Below are 24,748 nucleotides of genomic sequence, written 5' to 3'. Positions count from 1 at the left end.
TCATGTTTGCTGTGCTCCTGCAACACAGCAGTTTCTTCCACCACATATTGTCCATTTCCCCACTGCAGGTGAATGAGGGCCCATGGAGGAATGGCTTCATTTGCATTTTGGCTAATTGCTTCACGCTTTTAGTGAAATAGTCAATACATTTTCTGAAAACGGAGCCCGGAGCTGCAGGGCACAGAGCTACTGTTTTGTAGGTGGATTTCTGCAGTTGCGAGGGGAAAAGGCCCTGCTGTGGTGCTGTAGTCAGAAAAGATGTAAGAGGCAAATATGGTGTTGATTTTCTCCAAAGGCATAAGCATCCTCACAAATACGAGGAAAACAGAGTGTATAGTGTCTTGCAGCAGTGAAAGCAAGTTAAAGAAAAATAGTATGAATAAAGCTTTGGAAATTTTGTGAATATGAAAACATTTAAATTGGATTCATTTACACTATGATGGACAGACATTATCTTTACCTGAGGCACGAGACCAGAGGTCAAAAAGTCACATGATGCTCACCAAGAAATGCATCAATGAAGACAATGACATGCAATTGTTCCCTTTTAAAACAATGGAGGTAAAACAAATGGTGGTATTGAGCCAAAACAAAACAGAACTGCACAACAGATGAACCTTCGGCTCAGTCTTGGATATTGATGTTCGATCTGAAGTCTTTCTCCTCGCTTCCTGCTCTATCCATCCTCACTAAGTAAAGAAAAAAATGAAAAGGAGAACCCCCACCTGCAAACACATGCATGTTGATATTAGCAGTATTCTTCCTAAACAAGCATGCAAGCAAATCAGTGGACTCACACTGTTGTGTTTGACGGTGGCTGCCAGCAACGATGCTTGAGACTCTTAGACAAACACCCTTGTCTAAGAGCTCAGTTTGTGTTTTGTGGTGTTCGGGATATACGATTGGCTGGCTCCTGTGATGATATATTTGCAGTTGAAAAGTTCTAAACCTCCGCTGGTGCAACGCAAGCAAAGAGAAGGACCCACATTGCAGTTCAGCAACGCTTGATGCCGCCCGATTCTGGACACACACCTCCGCCGTGGAAGTGTGAATCGGACATTAGAGCTCCGGGGGTCCTCAGAGCCGTAAAAGCACACACCTTTTATACATCATACTTCACATCGTGAGGGAAACAAAGGACATCAAGAGATTCAACATTGCACAGAATAAATAACGTGTACTGATGAATTGTAGTATTAAATAGAAGTAATGTGTAAATGTTCCATCCACTGTTCCTTCCATCTTTTATGCTTTTACCCTTGGCTGGCAAAATAAGAGTTGTTCTTTCTCCTTTATCGAGCCTCATGTTGGAACATCAGCAAACTACTCACAGAGTTCAATTGCAACCCAACTATGTGCAATGCCCTGACTTATGAAGGTGAAAGGCAGCAAATGATTGAGGGGGCAAAATTAGGTTTGTCCATCTACAGTATCTTGAAATCTCTACTCATTTTTCAAGAGGAAGTGGAAAGTACTATATTGCATATCAATGCTCTGTGCTTTGCTTTTTTTCTGCTGTTAATATTGAATTAACTCTCATTCAGCCTTAAAAATCTGACAAATTCTGATTGCAGTTTGTCCTTGTGGCGCAGAATAGCTTCAGTCTGAGGACATGATTCACAAAAGTGCACCAATTCATGGCTGGCTGCTCTGCAGTCTACAATGCAAATAGAGGCATTGATTCACAAACACTGGGAATTTTTCTTCTTCTCTTTTTTTTCTCCCCCTCAATTGTTGCCGCTGCTTTCTCAGACACGGAGACACATCTTGAGACACGATAAAAATGGAAGGAATCCATGAAGCAATTATTTCACCTCAGCAGTACATGGCAGCAACACCGGGGAAAAAAGGTGTATCGGGCTACCTTTCTGTGTTCTGTTTGAGTGCGCAGCTTCTCCAACCGTTCCTCAGCACGTCAAGCTGCCTTGGCAACAATCAGAGCAGAGTGGCTGAAGCATGGCGAAGAAAAATGTACAGTGGTGGATTGGTGGGAAATTACGAAAGGAATCAATTCAATGAGTTCTCTCCCTCTGTGGAAAATGTCTATAAATCAGGCAGATGGCCAGTCCCAAACAACCACCTTTTAAGAGGCTGTCGACAAAGGCACAATGCATCACAGAGCAAGGGAGAACTCAGTAATATGGCTACTTCTGCCCCACAGTAAATCCCTTGTATTTTCCCTTTACCAGGACAATCCAAACACAGCAGTGTCGTTAGCCACACAACCTCTGTGTTTCCTCTGCTGACCTGATCCATATTTCTTTAATATTGGTGCGAGATTGTTTAAAGTGCTGTTTTAAAGGTAAAAACATGCCAGGATTTCAGGTTATGCCCCCAAAAAAAGAAAAAAAAGCTAAGTGTTTCATTTCAAAAAGGAGACGCCCACCTTTTGAAAAATATGACACCTGCTCTGACACAAACACGCTGTCACCAACATGGAAATGAAGACTTCTACCGTCCTCTGCTCTGACAAGACGCTGAGTGTAGCGGCTGTAATCGCTTTCTTTAAAGATCACGTTTTAATATCCGCTCCTCATTCTTCATATTTGTTTTAAAAGAAGCTTGCAGGTGGCTGTTTCATTTTCTTTGATAAACAAACTCAGTCCACTAAACGATTATTTTTGCAAATGACACCACTGGGAACCGTCCCTTCTAGGGTTGTTTTCCCATGTTTGTACTCCTGACGCTATCACCTCACGGGATGGGATGCTAAATGGAGGCTGTAAATAAACTAAAAGGCAAGGTCAGCAGGAAAACCACTGATGGAATAAATTAGTGTCCTGGTCTAAAGAAAATAAACGAGGAGACAACTTGAAATATAACAGTAGGAGCAGTAAAAGGGCTCCGTTGCCGCTACCCACTCCAGATTAATCTGACAAGAGAAGCAATCTAACACTTCTCCACTGATTTGTCATGTTCCCAGTGACCTGTCCACGCACATCAATACAGGACGGATGTCAGATTGTGGGTTTAAACCGACATTAGGTGGTTATTGTGGAGCTCATTTTAGTTAGCACATGTATGTATACGTGTGTATGTGTGTGTGTGTGTGTGTGTGTGCGCCAGCGCCACATTAATTTTCACTGTCTGGTGCTGATAAATGTCAAGGTCACTTGAGAGATGGCGAGCAGCAGTTAATTCCCACACACACACCCACGTACATACAGCACACACTGTGCTCTGATGCACTGTAAACAATGAACCCATAGGAGTCATGAATCACCATGCACCTGTAGTGGGTGTTGAATAATTGCGGGAGAAAGTGAATAGCAGCAGACCTCAATGATGTCATGCAAAAAAACAGATGCTGCCACGTGGAATAATGTGTTTATCCACGGATGAGCAGCTGAACGTCTTGCATGATCACAGTCTCAGGTATAATGGCTGTCTGACAGCGTCTCTCTCTGCCCCTGTAAATGAAGGAGCCGCTGTCGTGTTTACGGATGACTGGTCTGTTTCCTGCTTTTTCTACTGTCGGTACAGAACAAGCAACTTTACAATGAAATGTAGCCATCACTCGCCTTGTGAATCACACCCTCTCACTGCATTTTAGACGTAATCTCATGCCACGCTGTAATTAGCAGAACGAGCCCATTATGATATAGCACTTCACAGGAAAAACTGAATCATGTAATTATGAAGATACTGAGGCCACACAGTAGCACCAGCCTCTTGCAAGGAAAAATTAAGTTGGATTGAGGGGTGGGGGGCTTTCAGTGTGACAATGTGTATGTGTGAATATGTGTGTGTGTACACACAATATTCTGACATCAGTGTTACCTTGGTTACTAATCCTATTTACCGAGGATTGGATCCATTATTCAGGTTCTTCGTCTCAAAGCAGTTGTTATCACCATGTGTCAGGGACAGCGACTCAAAGGAAGCAAATATTGAATATTCACTGTTTTCTTCACAATATATGACAGCTTTTAGCACAATAAGTGTAATCCTTTTTTGGAATATAAACAGTAATGTAAACTTGGTTTTCTACAGGTGTAAATTTAAAGAATTTGCTTTCACTAAAGCGAAAAATCAATAAGAAAGGCAATGAAAACCTTACCCTCCTACCTATTTATGACATATTTGAGTTGTTTGATAGTGCATCCTTTCCTTGGGTATAATTTCCTCCAAATTGCAGCCAATCATCTTTTATGAAAACTGACATACAGGCTATAAAGGAAGGTCTCTTAAATAATAATTGCACTAGAGCCCCACAAAGGCCAATAAGCAGTAATAACTGACCAAACGATAAAGTCTGACTGAAACTGTGAACCACACATTCTGCAATCCTTGAAACAGCACACAAAGCAGCAGGGATGCAACAATATGGGTATTGAGATAACAAAGCTCTCGCACAAAGCAGAGAAAACTGTTGTGACTGTCACATATTGTCGCTCAGTATAATTCTTTCACTCAGCTTTCCATTGGTAGAATTCCAGCCATGCAGAAAATGTGGATTATAAATAAAGAGTTGACTGCATGATCAGTGATGTTAAAAGAGTTTGATAAAGTGAACACAAGAAGTGTATTTCCATAAGAAAATGATTGATCTTAATGTGTTTAAGGAGCCCCGAAGTATTCAGTGGTTGATATAAATACTGTATGTAATCAAGTATGGTGGAATAATATGAATATTAGATTATAGGACATAATATTTTATTCATGTGAAATGGTATTTTATCACTTTTATGATTTCATTTTATAATTTTTAGAATAGCCCTTTTGAAATGCCAGTTTTTATTTCATAATGGCATTTCTACGAAGGGCAATTTTATTTAATGGTGTCAGTTTTCATAATAAAGACGCTGTCATTCTTGATCCCACTATTTAGGCAATGACACACTCCCAGGTTTTATTGACTGAAAGCTGGCTACCCCACTAGCCTGTATTTCATTTGCACTGTACTTGCATAAAATAGTTGTATTGTCTGAAAATACATGATTTACATGTTATCTCACAGGAACTAGCATGCTAAACACCATACAGTAGCAGCTGTGAGTTCCTGTAGCCCACCTTGCCAACTAATGCTAATTAGTAACAAAGCTCAGCAAAGTACCTCAGCAGACATAGCCTTACTCTTTAGGCAGTCACAGGCTCCCAGGCTTTGCTCACAACAGGCTGGCTAACCTGTTAGCCCATAGTGTAACAAATAGTTGTTTAAACTAGAATGACATTTTAGACAGGAACACAGGAACTAGCATGCTAAAAATCATGTGGTAGCAGCTGTTACTTCCTGTAGCCTGCATTGCCACCTAACGAGCTGATTTGCTAGCACACTTGTTTGGTTAGAAAATATCGCAGCAGACTTCACAGGTTCAGTTGTGTTAATCAAAACAAATATCAATACTACTCTGTTTTCATTTGAAAATTGTGTTTTCAGTTAAACATCAGTGGTAAAAAGTCAATATTGTTTTTTTTTATTTCCTTACACTGGTGACAAGGTGAAAGTAAGTTTTAACGGGGCTTTTCATTCACAGCTGATAAGAACCAATCAAGAGGTGAATGTGAGTAATGATGTCAACCTTTTTAAAAGTCTGATTTATATTCATATGCCGCTCCACAGTTTAAAGCCTAAAATGCAGAGGGGTAATGTGGACAGCAGGTGTGTCCAGAGCATAATGTACTTGTTTTTTAAATGAAAATGTAATAGTATGGATTTAGCCAAAGACTTACAACAGATCTGAAGAGCTAAAACCCATTAAGCGGTAACAGCTAAGATAGTGAGCCATTGGTTTGGCCTGCGGTGAGTCTGGGAGCAGATAAATTAAATACCATTTCACTATGAATAAGAATTGATTATTTCATGGTGCACTCATGTATCTTACTTTGTGTTAATGTATTTTATAATATCTTGTACCAACTGAAGTAACACTTTGGGGTTCTGTAGTGTTTCCTTTAGAGGCAGAATTACTTGGAGTTGGCCTGTCCAAACCTCTAAAGTCCTGTCCCCCTCATCTGTGTGTCCCAGGAGGGCAACTGGAAGAGAATGACTGGTAAAATCCAGACGAGCAACGTGACCAACAAGAATGACCCACGTTCCCTCAACTCCAGAGTCTTTATTGGCAACCTCAACACAGCCATTGTCAAGAAGACTGACATAGAGGTCATCTTCGCCAAGTACGGCAAAATTGTGGGTTGTTCCGTACACAAGGGCTACGCCTTCGTGCAGTACGTGAATGAGAGGAATGCCCGGGCAGCTGTGGCAGGAGAAAATACCCGTATCATCGCTGGACAGCCCCTTGGTGAGTCTTCTTTCTTTTTTTCCTTTTATCATGAAAAAGTTGTGTTTTGCTTTCATTTGAAATGCCATTAGGAAACCATGAAGTGCAAGTAAGATACAGTATGTGGCAGCCCACAAAAAACTTTCCCCTTGAAATTGAATCGAGAATGTTTCATTAAAGCCTTGTCTTTGCTGAAGGAATGTATTGTCTCTCTCGGGAGCACAAAATGCCTTGAGCAACTTTGAGACTTTTAGTTTTGGAAATCCCTTGGCTCCAAAAACGCTGAAGTGTCTGTGTTTGTTGTCACGATGTTTCGGAGAAAATCCCTATAGAATCTGTTTTTGATCCACTGGCAAATTTAAGCACAGTTTGATGTTAACATTTACCAGACAGCAACTTGCAGAAAGTATGTCAAAGTTCTTGTGACAAGTAACTTAGAGTAGAGTAGAATTAGCCAAGCGGCACTGGATGCTGCTACTATTTACTGTGCAGACACTGCATCTTTGCTTTGCTTGTGGCCTGGAGGCAAAAAAAAAATCTGTGAGAATGAAAGATGTGATTCACATGGTACCTTTATAGACAATTTGAGGAAATTTTGACAAAAGTTTATTCAGGATCTGACTCAAAACCCTGAAGCCACCTTTTTAAGTTTGAATGCAGAATCAGTCCTACCTGCAAAAGACATTGTCTTGGGCCTTGGTCTCACGGCTTTCAAAACATACTTTGAAATTATGTGGCTTGGTAATTATGCTTGCTGTTTGAACTGGTTTCTGTGTTGGGAGTACAAAAATCACAGCATATCATTACAATAGATAAGATGGCTCATCAAAGAAAGCACTGCAGTGAGGTGGATATTGTTTTCTAACATGCATACACAGGGTTTAACTGTTTTTTGACCAGTGGGAATGTGTTCAATTGGCATTCACTCCTGAGTCATCGGCTTCAGCGCTGATTAGCATTGGTGAGAACACAGGACCTGAGTGGATGTGTTAGTTTCTTCTTCGTTGGAACTCTTTTTTGGCAGCAATGCAGAACCTTGTGTCATTTTCAGTGCAACACTTTGAAGCCCATTCATCTTCTACCATAGCCATGAATGTTTGTAGTGAAACTTACTTTTTACAACTTTGTACAGCTCGAAATCCTTTTTTATTTCATCATTCAGATCAATTGGAAGATGGAAGGGACCAAAGTCAAAGTGTTTCAATACGGGACCGTACAGGTTAAACTCTGCACCACGGTGACTTGCAAATGATGATAACAACCCCCCTAAGGGCACATATGAAGTATGGTCAGGAACTGGAATTGTATTATGTGAATGTGGAATATTTACGAGTTTGATATTTGGCATGGAGGCTCTGACCTTTTCACTTTCCATGAGGATAAATCAAGCTCAGCAGAGCAAAAATTTGGCACTGGTGATAAAAAACTCCCTTCCTAAGGGAGCATACACTCGGAGCCCACAAGTGGACACTGGGGTAAAGGTGCAACAGACTGAAGAATGTTTGATGTCTTAAATTAGGGAACATGGGAGTCTAGCTTTGCATAATCACCATTGGGGAGTGACAATAATAACCTCCCCCCTCCAGAGGTGACATGAAATCAATGATTTAAGGCCTGTATTTAATTTTGGCATCTTTGCTCTGACCCCGTCACTTCCCACAAGGAATGGGACAGACACTAATAATTTCCCCCCTGCGGGACCGTTGACTCAACAGAGTGGAACGTGTGCAGTGTTTTCAACCAGGGAATGTGGGAGTCAGAGGAGGCGTGCTACTTACAGAGTGACATAGAAAACAACATTTGAATGAGGAAACACAGCGGATTGTTATGGAAATGTCGAAGACAGAGTTGATGGTTCTATCATCTATCAATAAGTCAGAGACTACAGGTAGACACTGTTGCAGTGTTTCAGTCAGGGAACATGGGGTCAACTACAAAGTGGAGATTGGGGAGGGAGGGAGAATAGCTCAGGAACTGGACTGAATGTTATAGTAAATAATGAAGTATGTTTATAGTGCTGATATTTGGCATCCAGATGCTGATGTCTCAAGATTCCTAAGCAGGGATTTGGAGGGTAATGGTCAACAAAAGGGAGGATTTAACATTAGTTTAGATATATCTTATTATCTGTTGATTTTAATGACATTTCACATAAAAACTGGCCTTTATTGACACATAATGCAGGAAATATAGGAAATACAGGAAATATGGTAACACTTTAGGATGAGAGTATATGAAAAATCATGCATTAATTCATGAATTACCTGATGAACTATCAGTAATTCACATGTATTACATGCCTTACTTAATGGCAGCACATGACATTAATTAATGCATTAAGTAAGGTATTGGAATAATCATGACTTATGAGTTATTAATGATGACTTTATAGGCAAATCTGTCACTTATAAGAACATAGGTATGAACATTTTTACCAACATGTGAATGTGGAATCTACTCTATGTGATCATGTGACCTGTGGATGGGTGTCATTTTCTAAAAAGACTGTATCAGACGGATATTTAATTGGTAGATTTTGTTGTGCTGTGCCATTGCTGTTTTTGGTCTTTCTTGTAAAGCTTGAAGGTGTGTTTGTTGTCATTATCTGGCTGTAATGTGAACCCATTCATCCATTTTCTACTGCTTTGTCACTGAGGTAGCTGGAGCCCATCCCAGCTGACATAGGGTGAAAAGCAGGGCACACCATGGACAGGTCGCCAGTTCATCACAGGGCAAACAAACAGAGACTAACAACCATTCACTCTTACATTCACACCTACACTAAATTCAGAGTGCCCAATTAACCTAATCCCCAAACTGCATGTTTTTGGGCTGTAGGAGGAAGCTGGAATACTTTGATAGACCCCAAGCACACATGGGGAGAACTCCACACAGAATGGCCCTTGATCGAGCAGGGATCTGTGCCTTGCTGTGAGGCAACAACGTTAGCACCACCACTGCAGTATCAATCATAACATACAGTACAATTCCAATAGCACGTCCCTGAAGAATGGAGCTTTACTTCTACTTGGTAGTTAATTTCTGTGGAGGTGTCTGACTCCAGAGTTGGCAAAACACCCTCAGACTTGCATATTCCCACCACCAAGTTTCACTCTCAATTTGACACACTGCAGTATCGTTCGACTCCTTACGCACACACCCTTCAGTTGCTGCCATAAATCTCAAACACTGTGTCTGCACTGCAGAAACTGGTGCTCATTCTCAAAGACCATAGTGAAGGGACATCATTCTCTTTATAGTTCTTTTGAGTTTTGTGTTATGTATTAAGCAAAAACCAGAGTGTGTGAATTTCAGACTGTAGCTAAACCTGCTCTGTTAGTGTGTATCATGTTATTAAACTGTGATCAGCATGGTGTAAGTAACATGTCTTTTTTGGTGCACACAGAAAGTGATTTGTTTTTTGTCAAGACAGACAGAAGCAACCGACACACTGGACTAGTAATGCGAGACGGCTGCAAAACATTCAGAAGTGAATTTTACAAAAATCAGGAAAAGGGAAAAATGCTTGCTCTGCTGCTGTATACACACAAACGCCCCCTCAGTCAGCTCTGATAGTATTGTTTGACAGAGACTGATGACGGATGCAGTGTACAAAAAATGTGACGTTGTTTATGTTCACGAAGACCAAACAGAGGCAGAATTATAACAAGGAAAAAAAAAAAAAGTCACACACTGCAGCTTTAAGTAAATTTCATATCGGCAATGAAGCTACTTTTTTTTTTATCTCCTAGGGACCTAAGCTTGATTAATGATCTGCTGATGGCGTGATCACTTTTATTTTACCTAATCGTGTTTTGGTCCAGTTTCTGCAAAGCATTTTAGAGTTCCATGCACTGCCCCCTCACAAACTTTAAGTCTAGTCATGATGTGATGCCGAGAAAGCCCCGCTGTGCCTAGAATAACAATTTGACTCCTGACACGTTCACTTAGTTGTGATGCCACTTCCCCCCCCTCAACTATCCCTATCCTACTTAGTAAGCAATGATCTACGAGAAACATGTTTCCAGCACATCATTGCTTTCTAAATAGCAGCTTATAGGCTCAGCCTTATTTATAATAGATGAACACTGGCTGCAAATTTAGTGACCTGAATAAGCCTTTGATGAGTGGATCAAAACTCACCTGAGTTTCAACAAAAAGAATGTTTCAGTGGAAAGAAGGCATCGCTGTTGCTGATCTAGTATGAATGCAGAATCATAAAGGGGGTAGTTTTCTGTAGTGGCGTTGTAGGTACATGACAGGTATGAGCTTATGCAGTAAAATATGGCAATAAGTAAGTAGTGTTATTTTGTGACATAAATGTTTAAAACCCTTCATTTATAATACCAAGCAAAAATCACAGATTAAAGCAGGAGTAAACCAGCAACTCCCATTTACTGTTAGCTGCAAGTGCTGTTTTTTTTTTTAATGGAGCACAGTCACCTGTATGTAAATACCTCATACATTGAAAATCCTTAACTATAGCAATAAAAACACAAAACACAGCATCTATCTGTTTCTGAATCTTCAAACTTCCCTAATTATTTACACGTTTATGTGGAAATGTTCTGACATTTCCTCTAAAAGTGACTTTATCATGTGGTTTTATGAAAAGTAATTCAACCATATACACTATTTGTCCCTAACTTAACACTTTTTCATCAAAACATAAACAAGAGCAAGTGATGATGATCTCTGCCTGATTAATGGTGGCTAATGTTTTTTTGTGTGCTTTAGGCCTTTCATAGTTTGATATTATGGATGCAGTAATCAGTGGATATGCAGAAAAACATCATCATTTATTAACACAGCTGAAATGATCTTGGTGCACTCTACCATAGCCAAAATGATATTTTTCGTGATTTATTTGTGACTTTTCCACATACTTGACTAGCTTCACATGTGAGTGCTAGACTTGGAGAAAGCAAATATAATTGAAAGTATTTTCATCACTTCTGTGCTCATTTCAATACATCTCTAACTGACAATTAAGGACACCCTTATGTTAACATGGTGGAGAAATGAATCAGCCTCGCATAATGATTTGGAGTTGAGGAATGACCTCCGCACAGGATCTGCCTCTCTGTTCAAAAACATTTCATTAAAGCCCTATTACCTGCAGGCTGATTGCACCTCAATTTCATTCTGGAGATCACATCTGTAGTAAGCTAATTTTGCTGTGTCGCTGGAGGATTTGCATTCATATATATATGCTGCTCGTTGCCGCTGTTTACCAAGACTATAGAAGGAGCACAACATGTTTTTATTTCAGAAAGCATGATTCTCTGCTGGCAGTGGTCGCCAGAAAAGAGGTCAGTGGAATAATCACATCATGCCGCCACTGCACGGATCCAATTCAGCAGCTCAGACGCGCTGGTGATGACTAATCTCTGCACTCAGTGATACACAAAGGTCAGAGGTCATAGCCTGTCACCACCCCAGAAGATGAGACTGTCACTGTGTGTGTGTGTGTGTCTGTGTGGATGGAACACATACTGCACTGCCATTTTCTCCTCCTATATGATAAACGGTGCTCTATTATCCCAGTGACTGTGAACAGGAGATCATGTGAACACATCCAGGACTGAAGACATTTCTTCCTTTGAAAACATAGCACATGAACACAGATGCCATCAATATTTAGTGTTACAGTGCAAACGTGAACAGCCCATGGTGCTACTGCAGCATTTAAACCACACTAGTTGTTAACAATTTGAAACAATGCGGTTAATAAATCATCAAGGCCCTCAAAATCCAAGACATAAATAATTAATTTCCTTAATTTATTATTCTTGCATTCGCAAATCATAGTTCATTATTTTTGATGGATAGATCAATAGTAAGGCTTCAACCAAAAACGATGATGTTTTCCAAAATAGAGCAGATTTTGTGCCTAAACCTTATGACATGTTTACTATCATCTCAAATATCTAATTTATTAACTAATTTATAAACTAAACACCATATGCATGTCTGTAAACATGTAACTAGTAAATAGCAATTGTGAGTTCATACATCTGTGGTTTGTAAAACTTCATACACATATTGTACATATGATCCTGGCAATTGAGTTGATTCTGGAACTACATTTAGCATTTAAATGGAGCACATACTCAAATCCTGCTTAAAATGAATGTTTATTATAAGTGGGACACAGCATCACAATCTCTCTAACTTCAGTTTTAATTTCACTAAAATCACAACAAGTGTTGCAGCCATTTGAGGCCAGCTGTTGTGCTGTGGCATAACTCAAGTGAGGCACACATTTCTCTGTGTTTCTCTTCCTTCTGGCTAAAAGCAGATTGGGGGGAATCCCTTGTGACACGGTGACATGATGATTGCTGGCATCTATGCATCTGAAATGCATCGGAGCTGGGCTCCTGCTCCGCCCGCTGAGATGTATCTGCTGTATGTCGGTGGCCCGACTCTTCAGTGGACTCAGTGGGCTGCTATGGAGACAAAGAGTGACAGGTTTTCTTTTATTTTTTATTTACTTTGCCCTGAGCTGTCCTAGCATGCCCCAGGCCTCCATTTTATCGTGCTGAGTCTCCAAATCTGTACAGTACAAGCCTGGTGTTTTGAGTTATATATATGTATATATATATATATATATATACATATATATTTATATGTATATATATAATTATATGTATAAAGTGACCCCAAAATTACAGGCACTGATCCACCATGATGGCTGGAGTAAACAACACAGGGTAATGTCACGTGTAATCACCTGACTTAGGCAGCTTTTTCAGTTCCCCTACTGTTTTTAAGCAAAGTAACAATTAACATAAATATTGATAGTGGTATCGTTTGATGAGATTCTCATTTTAATACAGGTTTTTGCTACCTAGCCCTAATCCTCTCAAGTGTTTTGCGCGTGGTAGGATCAGTTGCAATACATGTTTGTTTGTTTTTTGTTTTCTCATCTATAAACCTAGTTTATTATCCTTTATGTGCCACTGTGTGCGTATGTGTATCTGCCTGGGGGCAGCAGAGGCATGTGATTGGCAGGTGGTGATTGAAGCCCACATGGAAAAGGACTATAAAAGAATAGCATCCCAATTTTTTTTTTCTATGAAGATACAAGCTACTGTGCAAACTGGGAGTACAGAGAGAGGAGAAAAAGGACGGCAGAGAGAGGTTAATGGCAAAGAGAGGGCAAACTAACTACACCTCTGGAGTGTCCGCCTCGTAGCAGCACACCTGATAATCTCCCTTCTGTTGACTCCTGTTCTGGGTATCCTGACCCTCCCTGAAGAGATCTGCGCTCCCTTCCACCTGGAAGTTTCATGGTGAAGGTCCATCACATTACAATATTAATGACCACACTGAAGGATAATGTGTGATGGATCACCAATCATACTGCCTCCAAATGGCATTGGCAAGAGTTAGGAACATAAATAATAAAGTGATTTAGATGCAAAATCCATCCTAAGCGGATTACAAAGGCAGTGGCACTGCAATCAATCGTCATTTTGGGCCAACATGATGCATAGCAAGCAGCACGAGATAGAGAATCTGAACTATCCTGGGAAGAAGGGGAAGGACTGGTGGAGGGAGAACTTGGCTACAAACACACCTAATGGGTTTGTGTATATTGTATGTGTGGATCCGTTCTAAGATGTCGGTCAAAAGGGGGAATATATCAGCATTTAAAAACATCTAATAAGGTAAAAATCAGAACACTTGCTTGAAACATGGTTAATTGATAAATGTTGTTGTTGTGCAGAACGTTTTGCCAAAGTTTCGCCAAAAATCTGCAACAGGGACATCTTTTCTCATCAATTCAAATGGGTAAATGTGATCCCCCCCGAGAGCATCACCTGCCTGCCCAGTCATTTTTCCTCCTTGACGTGCAGAAACATGCATCAAACTATTCACTCTACATCTCGGCACCAACTCACACCTGCCCTTTTTGTCAAAGCCCTGCCTCGAAACACTGGAAGTTATTGTCTGGGAGTTTAAAGTGGGAGTTGAGATTGCACTTTCCCCATGTTTTTTTCTCTCATCTTTGCACCAGCAGTTCACAGGCATGATATAAGAGCCAATCATTCCATGTGGTCCAAATTAATTAGTTGTGTTTATAATAGAAATAGGAGATACTGCAGACATTGGATGGTTTTGCTTTTTTGTCTTTGGAACATGAATTTCACCACATGTGATAAAAGGAAACTAAATACAGACCGATTCTCTATGTAAAAAATAGTGATTATGAAATGTTGGACTCCTCCTTTACCTTTTCCAACTGCATTAGAGAACCACAGTGACCTTTTCATACCATTTGTAGGTTTAGACATCAGGTTTATGTAAGGGGAGCTGTTCTTCATTAATTTAGTGAGCCGCTGCTTCAAAGAACGAAACATACGTCCGTATTATAAGGCTATAAAAAACAATTTTAAAGCAGTTTTACACGTACAAACAATTCTGCCAATTAATCCTCCACCCTGTTCCTTTAATATTGTTTCTCACTGGTTTTCACCACTGCCCTAAATCTGGTAACATCAATTGAAGGAATGTGTTCCAGACAAACACGACAGTGTCGAGCACAATGCAGAAGTCAGCGGCACCTCCTCACAGACGTCAGCGAGCGCCTTCAACATGCCGAAATATCACAGGCTTAACATTATTAGTGAAAACACATTGAGGATGTTTTCCTTTTATGTCTCTCCAAACCAATACTCCTGCATCTCCGCCGCATGCTCTTATAATTCTCTGTATCACTCAATATTAGTATTCACAGGCTTGTTCTCTGGCTTTGAAGTTTCCACAGATAATTCCAGCAATGTCTACAATAACTGCACAGCTCAGTAACTGGAGCACGCCAGGTTCGTAGGCATGAACAGTCATGAGCGGGAGGCCCTCATGGGAATTGCAACTATACTGTAGGTGGGCCAATTCCTCTTCGTCTTCTGGCTCGAACCATGCCAACACTAACCGCATAAGGCTTCCTCTGTGTCCTCCATGTCTGTGTGTTTGCGTCTGAGCCTGTGAGAGTATTCAGTGTCTCATGAGCATGTGCAAGTGTTCTTGTATGTGGGCTTAAGTGTGCCGCAAATGTTGGAAAATTCAGATTTGCGACAAGGATTTACGAAATGAGCCAACAACTCTCTCACTGTTGGGGTTTTTTTGTTGTTGTTTTTAAATACGGTTAAATCTGTTTCTCTCCCTTTGTTCTCTCTGCCTTGTCCTAGTCCCATTCTTTCCCTTTTCCCCTCCATATCTTTCCTCGTCCTTGCGGGTGATTAGAATGCACCATGGTTGTCCGTCTCCTCCCTCATTAGTCACACTCTGAGAGACTGGGCCGGACGTTGAATGCACAGTTGGCCTGACCCAGCGCTCGACAAAAGCATCCATAACACCGTGCACACACACAGCAGTGGCTCTCAGTCATGTAATAACAACTAGGATGAAGCCAAGCCGAGGATTTTTCCGAGCTGTAATGAATTCAGAATGTAAGAACGTGTTTCTTTTGTGGAAACAACACTGGAGAAATGTAAAGATTGCCATTGTGCACTTAATAGGCTTCAATAAAACCGCCACCACACCAGAAACGCAGCCAGGATCTCTTTTTATTTCCTTCTCCCTGTCTGTCCCTTTTCTCTATCTCCCTCCTTCTTTCATACATACTGACAAATGCTTTAGCGGGGCATGAGCCTCAGTGTGGACAAAGTGAGATGGATTACTGTGTGGATTTTGGCAGGGAAGACTGCAGCTAATTCTCTGATTAGAAACCTGGGAGCAGAGGAGGAGAATCAGAGTCAGCACTCTGGGCTCCAGAAAGCTCTGTGCATCTGTGTGTGTGTGTGTGTGTGTGCTTATGCTCGTATGTAGAAGTGAGCCATTATAATTATATACTGTGCGATACACTGCAGATTATTATATGAGTGTCATGAGAGGTAACTTGACTGTCTCCCTTTGAATGGACAGTAGCACACGTACATTTAATACAGTACGGTGTAAAAATCTTGGGCCTCGTCTGGCTTTGTTGTTGGCCATGAACTCTTTTTGTGTAGGACCGTCTTGCGGTTTTCTTGACAAAGTCTTATGTCAGACTTCTTTCAGAGTTTTCCTTTTGTGTATTTCTTTGCCCATACACGGCCTCTAACATTCAGGTCTGGACTGTGTGTAAGTCGGTGTTTTATCAGCTGTTCTTCCTTTTTAAAATATGATTTCAATGCATTGGCAATGAGCTCGGGATCATTGTCATTCTGAGAAATAAAACCATTCCCCATTCATCCGCTTTACAGGGGGAATAATTTAAATTTCTTTTATAACCGCTTGAATGCCACATCTTGAGCATCCATTTGATGTCTGATTTCTCTTTGAGAGGAGCCTCGCTGATGGAAAAATTATGATTGTGTGTCAAATTATGTGATCTTTGGCATTCTGAATGGAATAATGTGATTGAAAGTTGGCCTTAATTAGCAAGCTTTCAGTGAGCTATACTTGTGTATGTAATGCTCAGGCATTTCTTGAATAATAATAAATGAATAGTGACATTATAGGCTTCGTTTTAGCAGCAGTCTTTGTGGATATGAAATACCGGGACCAGTACAGATGACATTAAAATTTCTGCATACACATTTCCTGCTTACATTCTTTTAAAAAAGATTGAGAAATAATCATATAGTCATCGTCGCATTGCTAAAACAACAAATATAATAGTGGCTGAAGACTTTCTCACCATACTGAGTATTATATTCTGTACAAAAAAAAAATCACTCATGCATGATTTAGAGCACCTTGCTGGTTGTTTGGCAGTTTGCATTTTTTATCCTAATGCAACAGCCAATGTGTCAAAGTGCCCTTGAGCAAAACAAAGAAAACTGCATCCTCAGCAGCGCTCAAACTGAAAAATGTCATATCAACCCGATAACGACCCGATCCTCCTGAGTCTATAGCGGATTTGTGCAGATTCCATAATGCACAAAGGTAAAGTCAATTATCGAGATGTTACTGTGAATTCCAGATGAGACACGCTCAAGAAAATTCCTTAAAATACATCTAAAAGCTGAAAATCTATATTACCAAACTTTTATATCTTCATGTAGACTTCTCCTGATTTTATTTTTGATTAATTTGCCTTTTAAGTTGTTGTTTTTTTTCTCTTGGTGTTCTGTGAAAGCAATTGTAACTTAAAAACAGCAACAAAAACCAAATCTCGCACGGATGAAAATTTGCTAATTAGAAACGAATCAAAGTATAAACACAACACAGTGTTTATGAAAGCTGAGCCGCAGCCCTGCGTCACGTCTCAGCAAGAAAGAGTGAGCAAAGAAAGTTGTAACGTAGCAACACATTGTCTTGCGGTGCATTGGCTGATTGTTTCTGAATATTTCACCTTGTGGAAAGGGAGAGGGTTTACTACTTCACTATTCACCCCTCTGTATCTCGTCACATGACCAGCCTCCTCCTCCTCTAATGAGGATCCCTGAGGCTTCTGTCCTTTTCTGTTAACTGGTAACAGTCAGTGAATAAACTGATTGGAGCCCGGTGTGAGACGAACAGTTGGGGACAGTGGGAAACAGGATTAGCTTGAAGCCTAAGAAGCATGTGCTCATGAACACCCATCTACAGAGGGAAGGAAAGAGTGAGAGGACTTGGCTTTGGCGCAATGGAGGAGAACAGATGATCGCTCTCGCTGTATAATCAGAGACGTCTGTAGAGTTTACAAGTGCAGGCTCACATTGAAGGCATGGAGATGTATGGGCATTAGGGATGTGGCACTTTCTTCATTTATTTATTTAATTGTTTATTTTCGCAGGGACAGTGCACAATTAAATGTAATTGTGCCGGAGTTAGTTTACATCTGTTGTTACCTGACAATAAAACAGTATTACCATTTTAACCAGAATTAAAGTAAAGTTTGTGAGGGGGGGGGGGGGGGGGGGGGGTAGAGTGCCACTTACTTGGAAAACTTGAAAACGGCAAATTTACCAGGATGAGCATTTCAGTTCGCTACCATCAGGCCACAGAGGAACTCCTACAAAACAACATTCCATTATCCATGGCCCGTTCTCAATTAAGGACTGCTTTGACTTTTATTTCCTCTTCTTATTCCATTGATTTCCGTGCAAATTGCACTTTCATGCAATTTACTTTTTTTCTGTTTGTGTGATGTGTCTGTGATTTGTCTTCTCGTCTCATCCTGGTGCCAAAAAAAGTTTGGCACTCATGTTTGTTTGATCTATATTTGCTGAAAGTGAATAGGTTGTTCAATAACATCTGTAATTATTGTGATCCAAGTTAGAAATATAAGTTATTTTATACATTTGTAAGATGGATTGGGCCAATCCATTTGGGCATTTCTTAAAACACAATGAGGGAGTGTAAAGGGCAGAAAGACTTAAAACATTTCAGTTGTTCTTATAATGAAAGGTTTTGTTTGTACCAGTCAAACAAAACAAAATACATTGGTTTCAGTATAAGCTTTGGGGTAAATTGACATTTTAAAAATGTGTATCTGCCCAGAATTGTTGTGCATTGTTGATTTAAATTATAGCAGTAAAACGTACCAGTGCAATACAGTCAATATGGAAGACTTCCCGTTGTGATTCAAAAACATTAAAGCATTCAACTAAATTGGTGCTTTCACACTCACATTTTCTCAGTGATGTGTATCTAGTGTTTATAAGGCCTTTGTTGGGGATTAGTGTCTGTGCAGATGCTCTGCTGTGAGATAATACTTCAACGAGACGACTGTGTGCATGTTTGTGCCACGCAGGTGAGCAGCCAATCGCAGTAACGGAATGACACCGCAGTGCGACCTTTTTGCACACAGCGTCGGCTAAACCTTTCCTAACTGACTCGACACAGACTCCTGGAGAAGGAACTCTGCCCTTTCACACATATCATATCACACATAATCTTTGATCCAGTCAGTCAAGTCTGTCTCTTAATTCATACCATAATTGTCGACGTGAACCTCAGGGCTGAACGACAAAAGAGAATTTTCAGGCGGTAAAAGGTGACGTATTGTGTGAGTAATGGCTCGTGACTCGTAATTACAAATGCAGTGATAATTACTGGGACCCCCGTAGGGTTCCTGCAGACCGGCACTCACAGGGTACTGCAGCGTAACCTCTCCGACTCCCCCCTGTTTAGCACAAATTAAGAATCACTGTGACAAACTCACTGGGGAGTTTGCCCACTGAATGAAGATGGACACTATAAACAGCCCATAACCTCGCCTGCAGCCATGTCTAGCTCTCTCATGTGTTCACATTTCCTCTCACATACAGTATCCTTATTTGACTTTGCATTTTTTTCCTCATGCCACACTCATACAAGGCTTCGTCACCAATTAGGCGGCAAAGCTGTGGACCTGTGAATCGGCGTATCTAGTTGTCGGAGCAAAAACCGGACTCACGATGGGTCCCCAGCCTCAGGATCCAGTGTCCGGTAAAGGTCACACACCGAGCATGATGGCGGTTAACTACCTCAAGTTTATTGCACTCAACACTCTGCATTAGCTGCAGCCAGGAGAAACTTCTGTGTCACCATCCAGACGCAGTTTATAGACAGGCCCTAACCACCTCAAGGTACTTTTAGCACAGTTTAAAGCAGCGGCGCATGACAAATATGGCCACTTGTCCTTCTTAAGCCCCAAATCTGTCCTATTCTGGAGGAGTGGAGGGATTATTCTACAGCTGAGGTGGCAAAACATGGTATTTCTTGCAGTCCATTTTCTTTCAGTCTCTCTTATCTGAAATCTTATTTTCAAACCCAGCTTCTTCTCCTCTGTCTGTATCTCCTCATGTAGCTGCTATAGATTTAATTAGAGGACATCAGTGTGTTGATAACGTCTATCTTGACCGACTCTATGATTTAAGAATTTTTTTTTTCATAGTCAGTGACTACTTCATGAAGACACCGAACTGTTTGCTCACTTTGTGAAACTCACTTTGGGTAAAAATTTGTTTTTTACAGCCAAAGCGATAAAAAGCAGCGCGCTGCACTAAGATGACAGGGTGGCCGAACGTCGATTGCAGCTGTTATGGGAGAGGAATCGTAGCGCACAGCTGTCTGCTCTATGCCTCCAAGAGAGAAAATAAGCAAACATGAGCTTTATACGCACAGAAAGAGGCTGACTTCAGTAAACAGCAGGTGGTAAGAAGTGCGTTCCTGACCTTGACAACTCCTTATGGCTTGTTCACACTTGCTTATTAGCCTGTAGCCTCATTGCAGCACGGTGAAGCGGTAAACAAGTAGCAAAAGTGATCGTTATATTAAAGCAGGAATTTTGCACACGGATACACAAACAGGATGACTCGAATTAAATGTGATACATACAGGATTATTGAGTACTAAGTGTGATTTCACATCAGTACCATTGAGTGTTTTAGCGTACTGTTATGTTAGCAGAAGTAAAACATGCATAGTCTTATGGTGCGCTCCAGTTGTAGTCGGAAGTCCCAGTTTTGGAGTTGATCCGAGTTGGGGGCTAAGATGGATGACACTCTTTCTGGTATGTGTAGGCCACCGTAGTTCCATTACATGCTCTGTTTGTCCTCTATTTGTTACAATCTTTTCTTGTCCCAGTATTCAAGCACGAGCAGGGAACTGATTTATTGAATGACAGATGTCTGCCTCCACTTCACTAGGTGGCAGTATGCCCCCTTTTACTTTGTCAAGCACTTTTGTGGTTGACATTTTTCGCCACAGACCAAAACAACTTAACCTGGTGGCTAGTTGAGTGCCATTCCGTGTCTCTCCATACATTTCCTCATTAGTCCAAACATGCACCAGTCTGGATTTCACCTGTTTTTTTCTCGCTCTTATCTTCTGTGTAGCAGCTTCTTCTATTATTTCCAGGTCGAGGCCTGGGAGCAGGAAATGTGGAACATATGCAGAGGGCCTTCGGCCAGTTTCAGTCTGGTTGAACTTATACTTGGAATAGTAATTAGACTCCCAGTCGCATTATCTGAGTTTGGTAGTCTAGCTTTGAGACACTGTTGCATCACAGCAAGAAGGTTGCTGCTTTTTCTGTGTAGAGTTTGTATGTTCTCCCTGTGTGTGCATGGGATTTTTCCCAGGTACTGATGCAGAGGTTAATTTGAGTGAATGGTTGTTTTCTCTGTGTTGGCTCTGTGATAGACTTGCAACCTGTTCAGGACTTACCACGCCTTTGGTCCAATGTCAGCTGGGATTGGCACCAGCAGCCCTGTGACATGTGGGGGATAAAGCAGTAGATGATGAATAAATGTATGTTAAAAGACCAGTTTTAGTCAGACTACCACAATAATGTTTTTTTTTCCCCCAACATTATGTAAACATACTGATTCATTTCTACACACTGGACCTTTGAAGGTGCCGTCTGTGGTGTCATGTTTTGGCTTACTTTGGGCTAACTTCCTGTCTGTTGCTGTCATTAGCATTCCTCCTGCCTCCTCCCTGCAAGCCCATATCTATGTGGCTTGCAGGAGGTGGGGGGATTTATCCACAAACAAACGGCTAAACCTCATGAGCATAGAGGTTCGTGTCACTGACCAAACACTCCAGATCAGAGATAGTTGTCAGAAAATAGAGCTATTTAACACGTATTTTTACTTAAGCCTTTCTCTGACAGCAGCTTGAAGTGTGCCTCTGTAGTCGATGAGTTCAGGGACTTGAGCTCTAAAGTGTTTCACGGGTTTTCTCCATGACTTACCTGTGTGACAGAATTATTAATGAGACGTGTCTGTATTTATGCAGCTCATCTAACAGGGGAAGATGGGCTGCCTTCATTACTTTGAGTTGCTCCAGTCGTCCTGTCACATGAAATGGGAGCCTCGGCTGAGACGGGCGCTTGTTATAACAAGGGGGGGGGGGGGGGGTTTCATTGAGCGTTAATTCGGTTTGAAATGAATGTCAGCCTCATTGCCTCATATGTGAAGTGAGTGAAGCTCACAGAATCAGGAGAGTGTGTCTGCAGAGTCAGGCTGGTTGTCTTTACAGTGGATGTTGAGCGCCACACTGTGGTGCTTCACAGTTATTACCACCTGTGACACAAACACTGCCTGTGTGTGTATGAAGAGGCAGCCTTGACACTTTCAGTTACATTGTAACATTGAGCTGGGATTTCAGCTTTTCTTTATTAAAAGAAAAAAAAAAAACACAATTCCACTAAGTGAATTGAATAACTGGATTAAGTTCTGGGGTTTTTGTCAGCAGTTGAGAGGAGCAGGATCCACTCAGCACAATATTAATAGCCTCGTCCCTCACGATCAAAAACTGTGAGCATGTCACAATTTAAACGCTATTGGATTTTACACAAATCACGTTGAAGGACTGGAGGCTGCCTACATGTACAGTAGTTTCTGATCCTAATTTACTTAATGCATTATCTGTCTGTGGTGATATGAGCAGTTGCAGTTTCCTGAAGTAAATCCACATTATGTTATATCACTTTATTATATTAGTAACGCTGTATTTTTTGCACTGTTCCTCAACACTGTCAAAACACACGTCTGTAAAATACACAAGTGCAATAATCCTTTTCCACTGCACTTTATCATGCTATGTTCTGCAGTGAAAGGTTTGTGTTGAATATTATATGTATATGTATATATATATATATATATATATATATATATATATATATATATACATATCTTCATAATAATTATTTTATATTCTCGTTTTCATCATTTTGTTTTTACCTCATACACTATGTGGGTTTATGTGATGATATCTCACTAATATACTTTTAAGGACAAGTTTCAGTCTAATGGAGATTTAGATTTCATGTTAAACTGAGTTTCTTTGGTGTAAATGAAAGAAATCCCCCCCACTTACATATAAAATATTGGATTAATAAGCGATAAAATGCTCATTAATCAGTTTAGTACACACTCTGGGGGCCTTTGCTGCTCCGGCATGTTCTGTAGTCAGTATGCCCCATAACTTATGGCGAGTAAAGAACATCTGGTATAAAATGTGCTCCAAATGAAATAAATCTGCTAATTTTGCACTAAAACCTTCATTGGAACCTCATTGGAGTGATACAACTTTTCTGTTTGCCTTGTCTATGTTATGTTCACGTTGTTGTTTCTCTTCTATATTAAATAAAAAACAATGTTTAAAATAAACAAGTGATAAAAAAATCAGCAGAATAAATAAAATCATCAGCTTAACAAGACGATATGAAGGAGATAAGAATTTGGCACATGGACCCTATGGTGTACAAAGTGGGGAAATGCAGAATTAAACCTCAAATAAAATCAGGGAATGCTTTTTGACAAAACTTTAGGATCGTCTGTATCATGTTTAATATGCAATGAGTGGATTTTGCTGCATTATATGTTGTCTTTCTACATTCCGTCTAACTGATGGAAGTATAATTGAATGTGTTTAATGTGAGTATTAGGTCTGTGCATGTTCACTGGTCTCACAATCTGATTTGAGTCGATTACAGTTAATGCCGCTGCAGTTTATTATCAAGCAAAGTTACACAGCTATAACTATAGAATTGAAATCTACTGTAATGCAACATCTCTCTTTGGTCAAAACAAATCATCGGGCAACGCTTGTCACTGTAGCTCTACTACACCCCAGAAGACATAATAATCTATGTACGGGGTCTTTCTAACCTCTGTCACCCTCAGCGGTTTGTTTTATCTCTGCTGATGAACGAGCGCGGCGCTGATATCGTCTGAGCTAAATTAGATTTGGCATCCTTTAATGCCTGTGCGAACAGCGATTGCCATTAGCTCAACGTTTGAATATCTCTTAATGTGATTCTTTGCACTCTGCTGACCCTGAGAGATGGAGAGAGGAGAGAGGGAACACAGACAGAGAAAGAGAAGGAGAAGACAGAAAAGCGGGGGATAACAAAAGAACAGAAGCAGATGCCGGAGTGAACGAAATAAAAGTCAGCTCTTACTTAACAGGATGTCAGCCGGATTCATGGAAATCGTGACTAAATCGGGGGCAAATTAAAGAAGTCAGATTAGTTTATTTCTGTCAAAGCCTTAGGATATAATCCCTTTACGTGTGTGCTTCTTAAGGATTTCACTTCAAAGACAATGACAAACGTTCAATAAACGACTTACTTTTTATGATCCCCACTGCTTTCTGCATGACAAACATTGTGTACTGAACTCAGTAACATCCTGAAAGCAGGATGTTAGGTCTTGGTTTTTGCCGCCGATAATCCTATTTGCATGTTTTCAAACAGCGTACTTAATCTCAAACTGCTCCAGAAATCCAAGGCCATTTCCATATGACTTCATATTTGGTCTGTAATAAACTCTCTGTCATTGTGTGCATCTGTTCTTGTTAGGACACTGCAGTGACTTTCATTCATTTGGACAAAGTCATAAACTTATCTTGTTCCTCTGAAATTAGTTTCTGCCTCTTTAGGACCAGGTTTTGGTCTCCATGAGGACTTCTGGTCCTGACAAGGTCAGTGTTTGTACCAGAAAAGGTCCTAAGGAGGTAAGAAATACAAGTATACACACACACACACACACACACAAACGAGTTATATTTAAATTGAGGATGTAGGCAAAACATCAGGTGACGAATTTAGTCCAAGGCATGCT

The 24,748-nt window shown here is 40.6% G+C and overlaps 1 protein-coding gene across 4 annotated transcripts in view; it reads left to right on the top strand.

Annotated features, from left to right (window-relative positions):
* LOC131462750 (RNA-binding Raly-like protein) overlaps positions 1–24,748 on the top strand; it is a 103,810-nt gene that overhangs the window by 34,909 nt on the left and 44,153 nt on the right. For all 4 annotated transcript variants that reach the window (XM_058634275.1, XM_058634261.1, XM_058634269.1 and 1 more), the window contains one exon: positions 5,969–6,242. In XM_058634275.1, coding sequence (XP_058490258.1) covers positions 5,987–6,242 — 256 coding nt within the window. In that variant the 5' untranslated portion in view covers positions 5,969–5,986. The remainder of the gene's footprint in view (positions 1–5,968; positions 6,243–24,748) is intronic.

Source organism: Solea solea, chromosome 1 (genome assembly GCF_958295425.1).
Source record: "Solea solea chromosome 1, fSolSol10.1, whole genome shotgun sequence".
NCBI lineage: Eukaryota > Metazoa > Chordata > Actinopteri > Pleuronectiformes > Soleidae > Solea > Solea solea.
The sequence above is the reverse complement of the archived record's forward strand: the minus strand, read 5'-3'. Positions and strand labels throughout refer to the sequence as shown.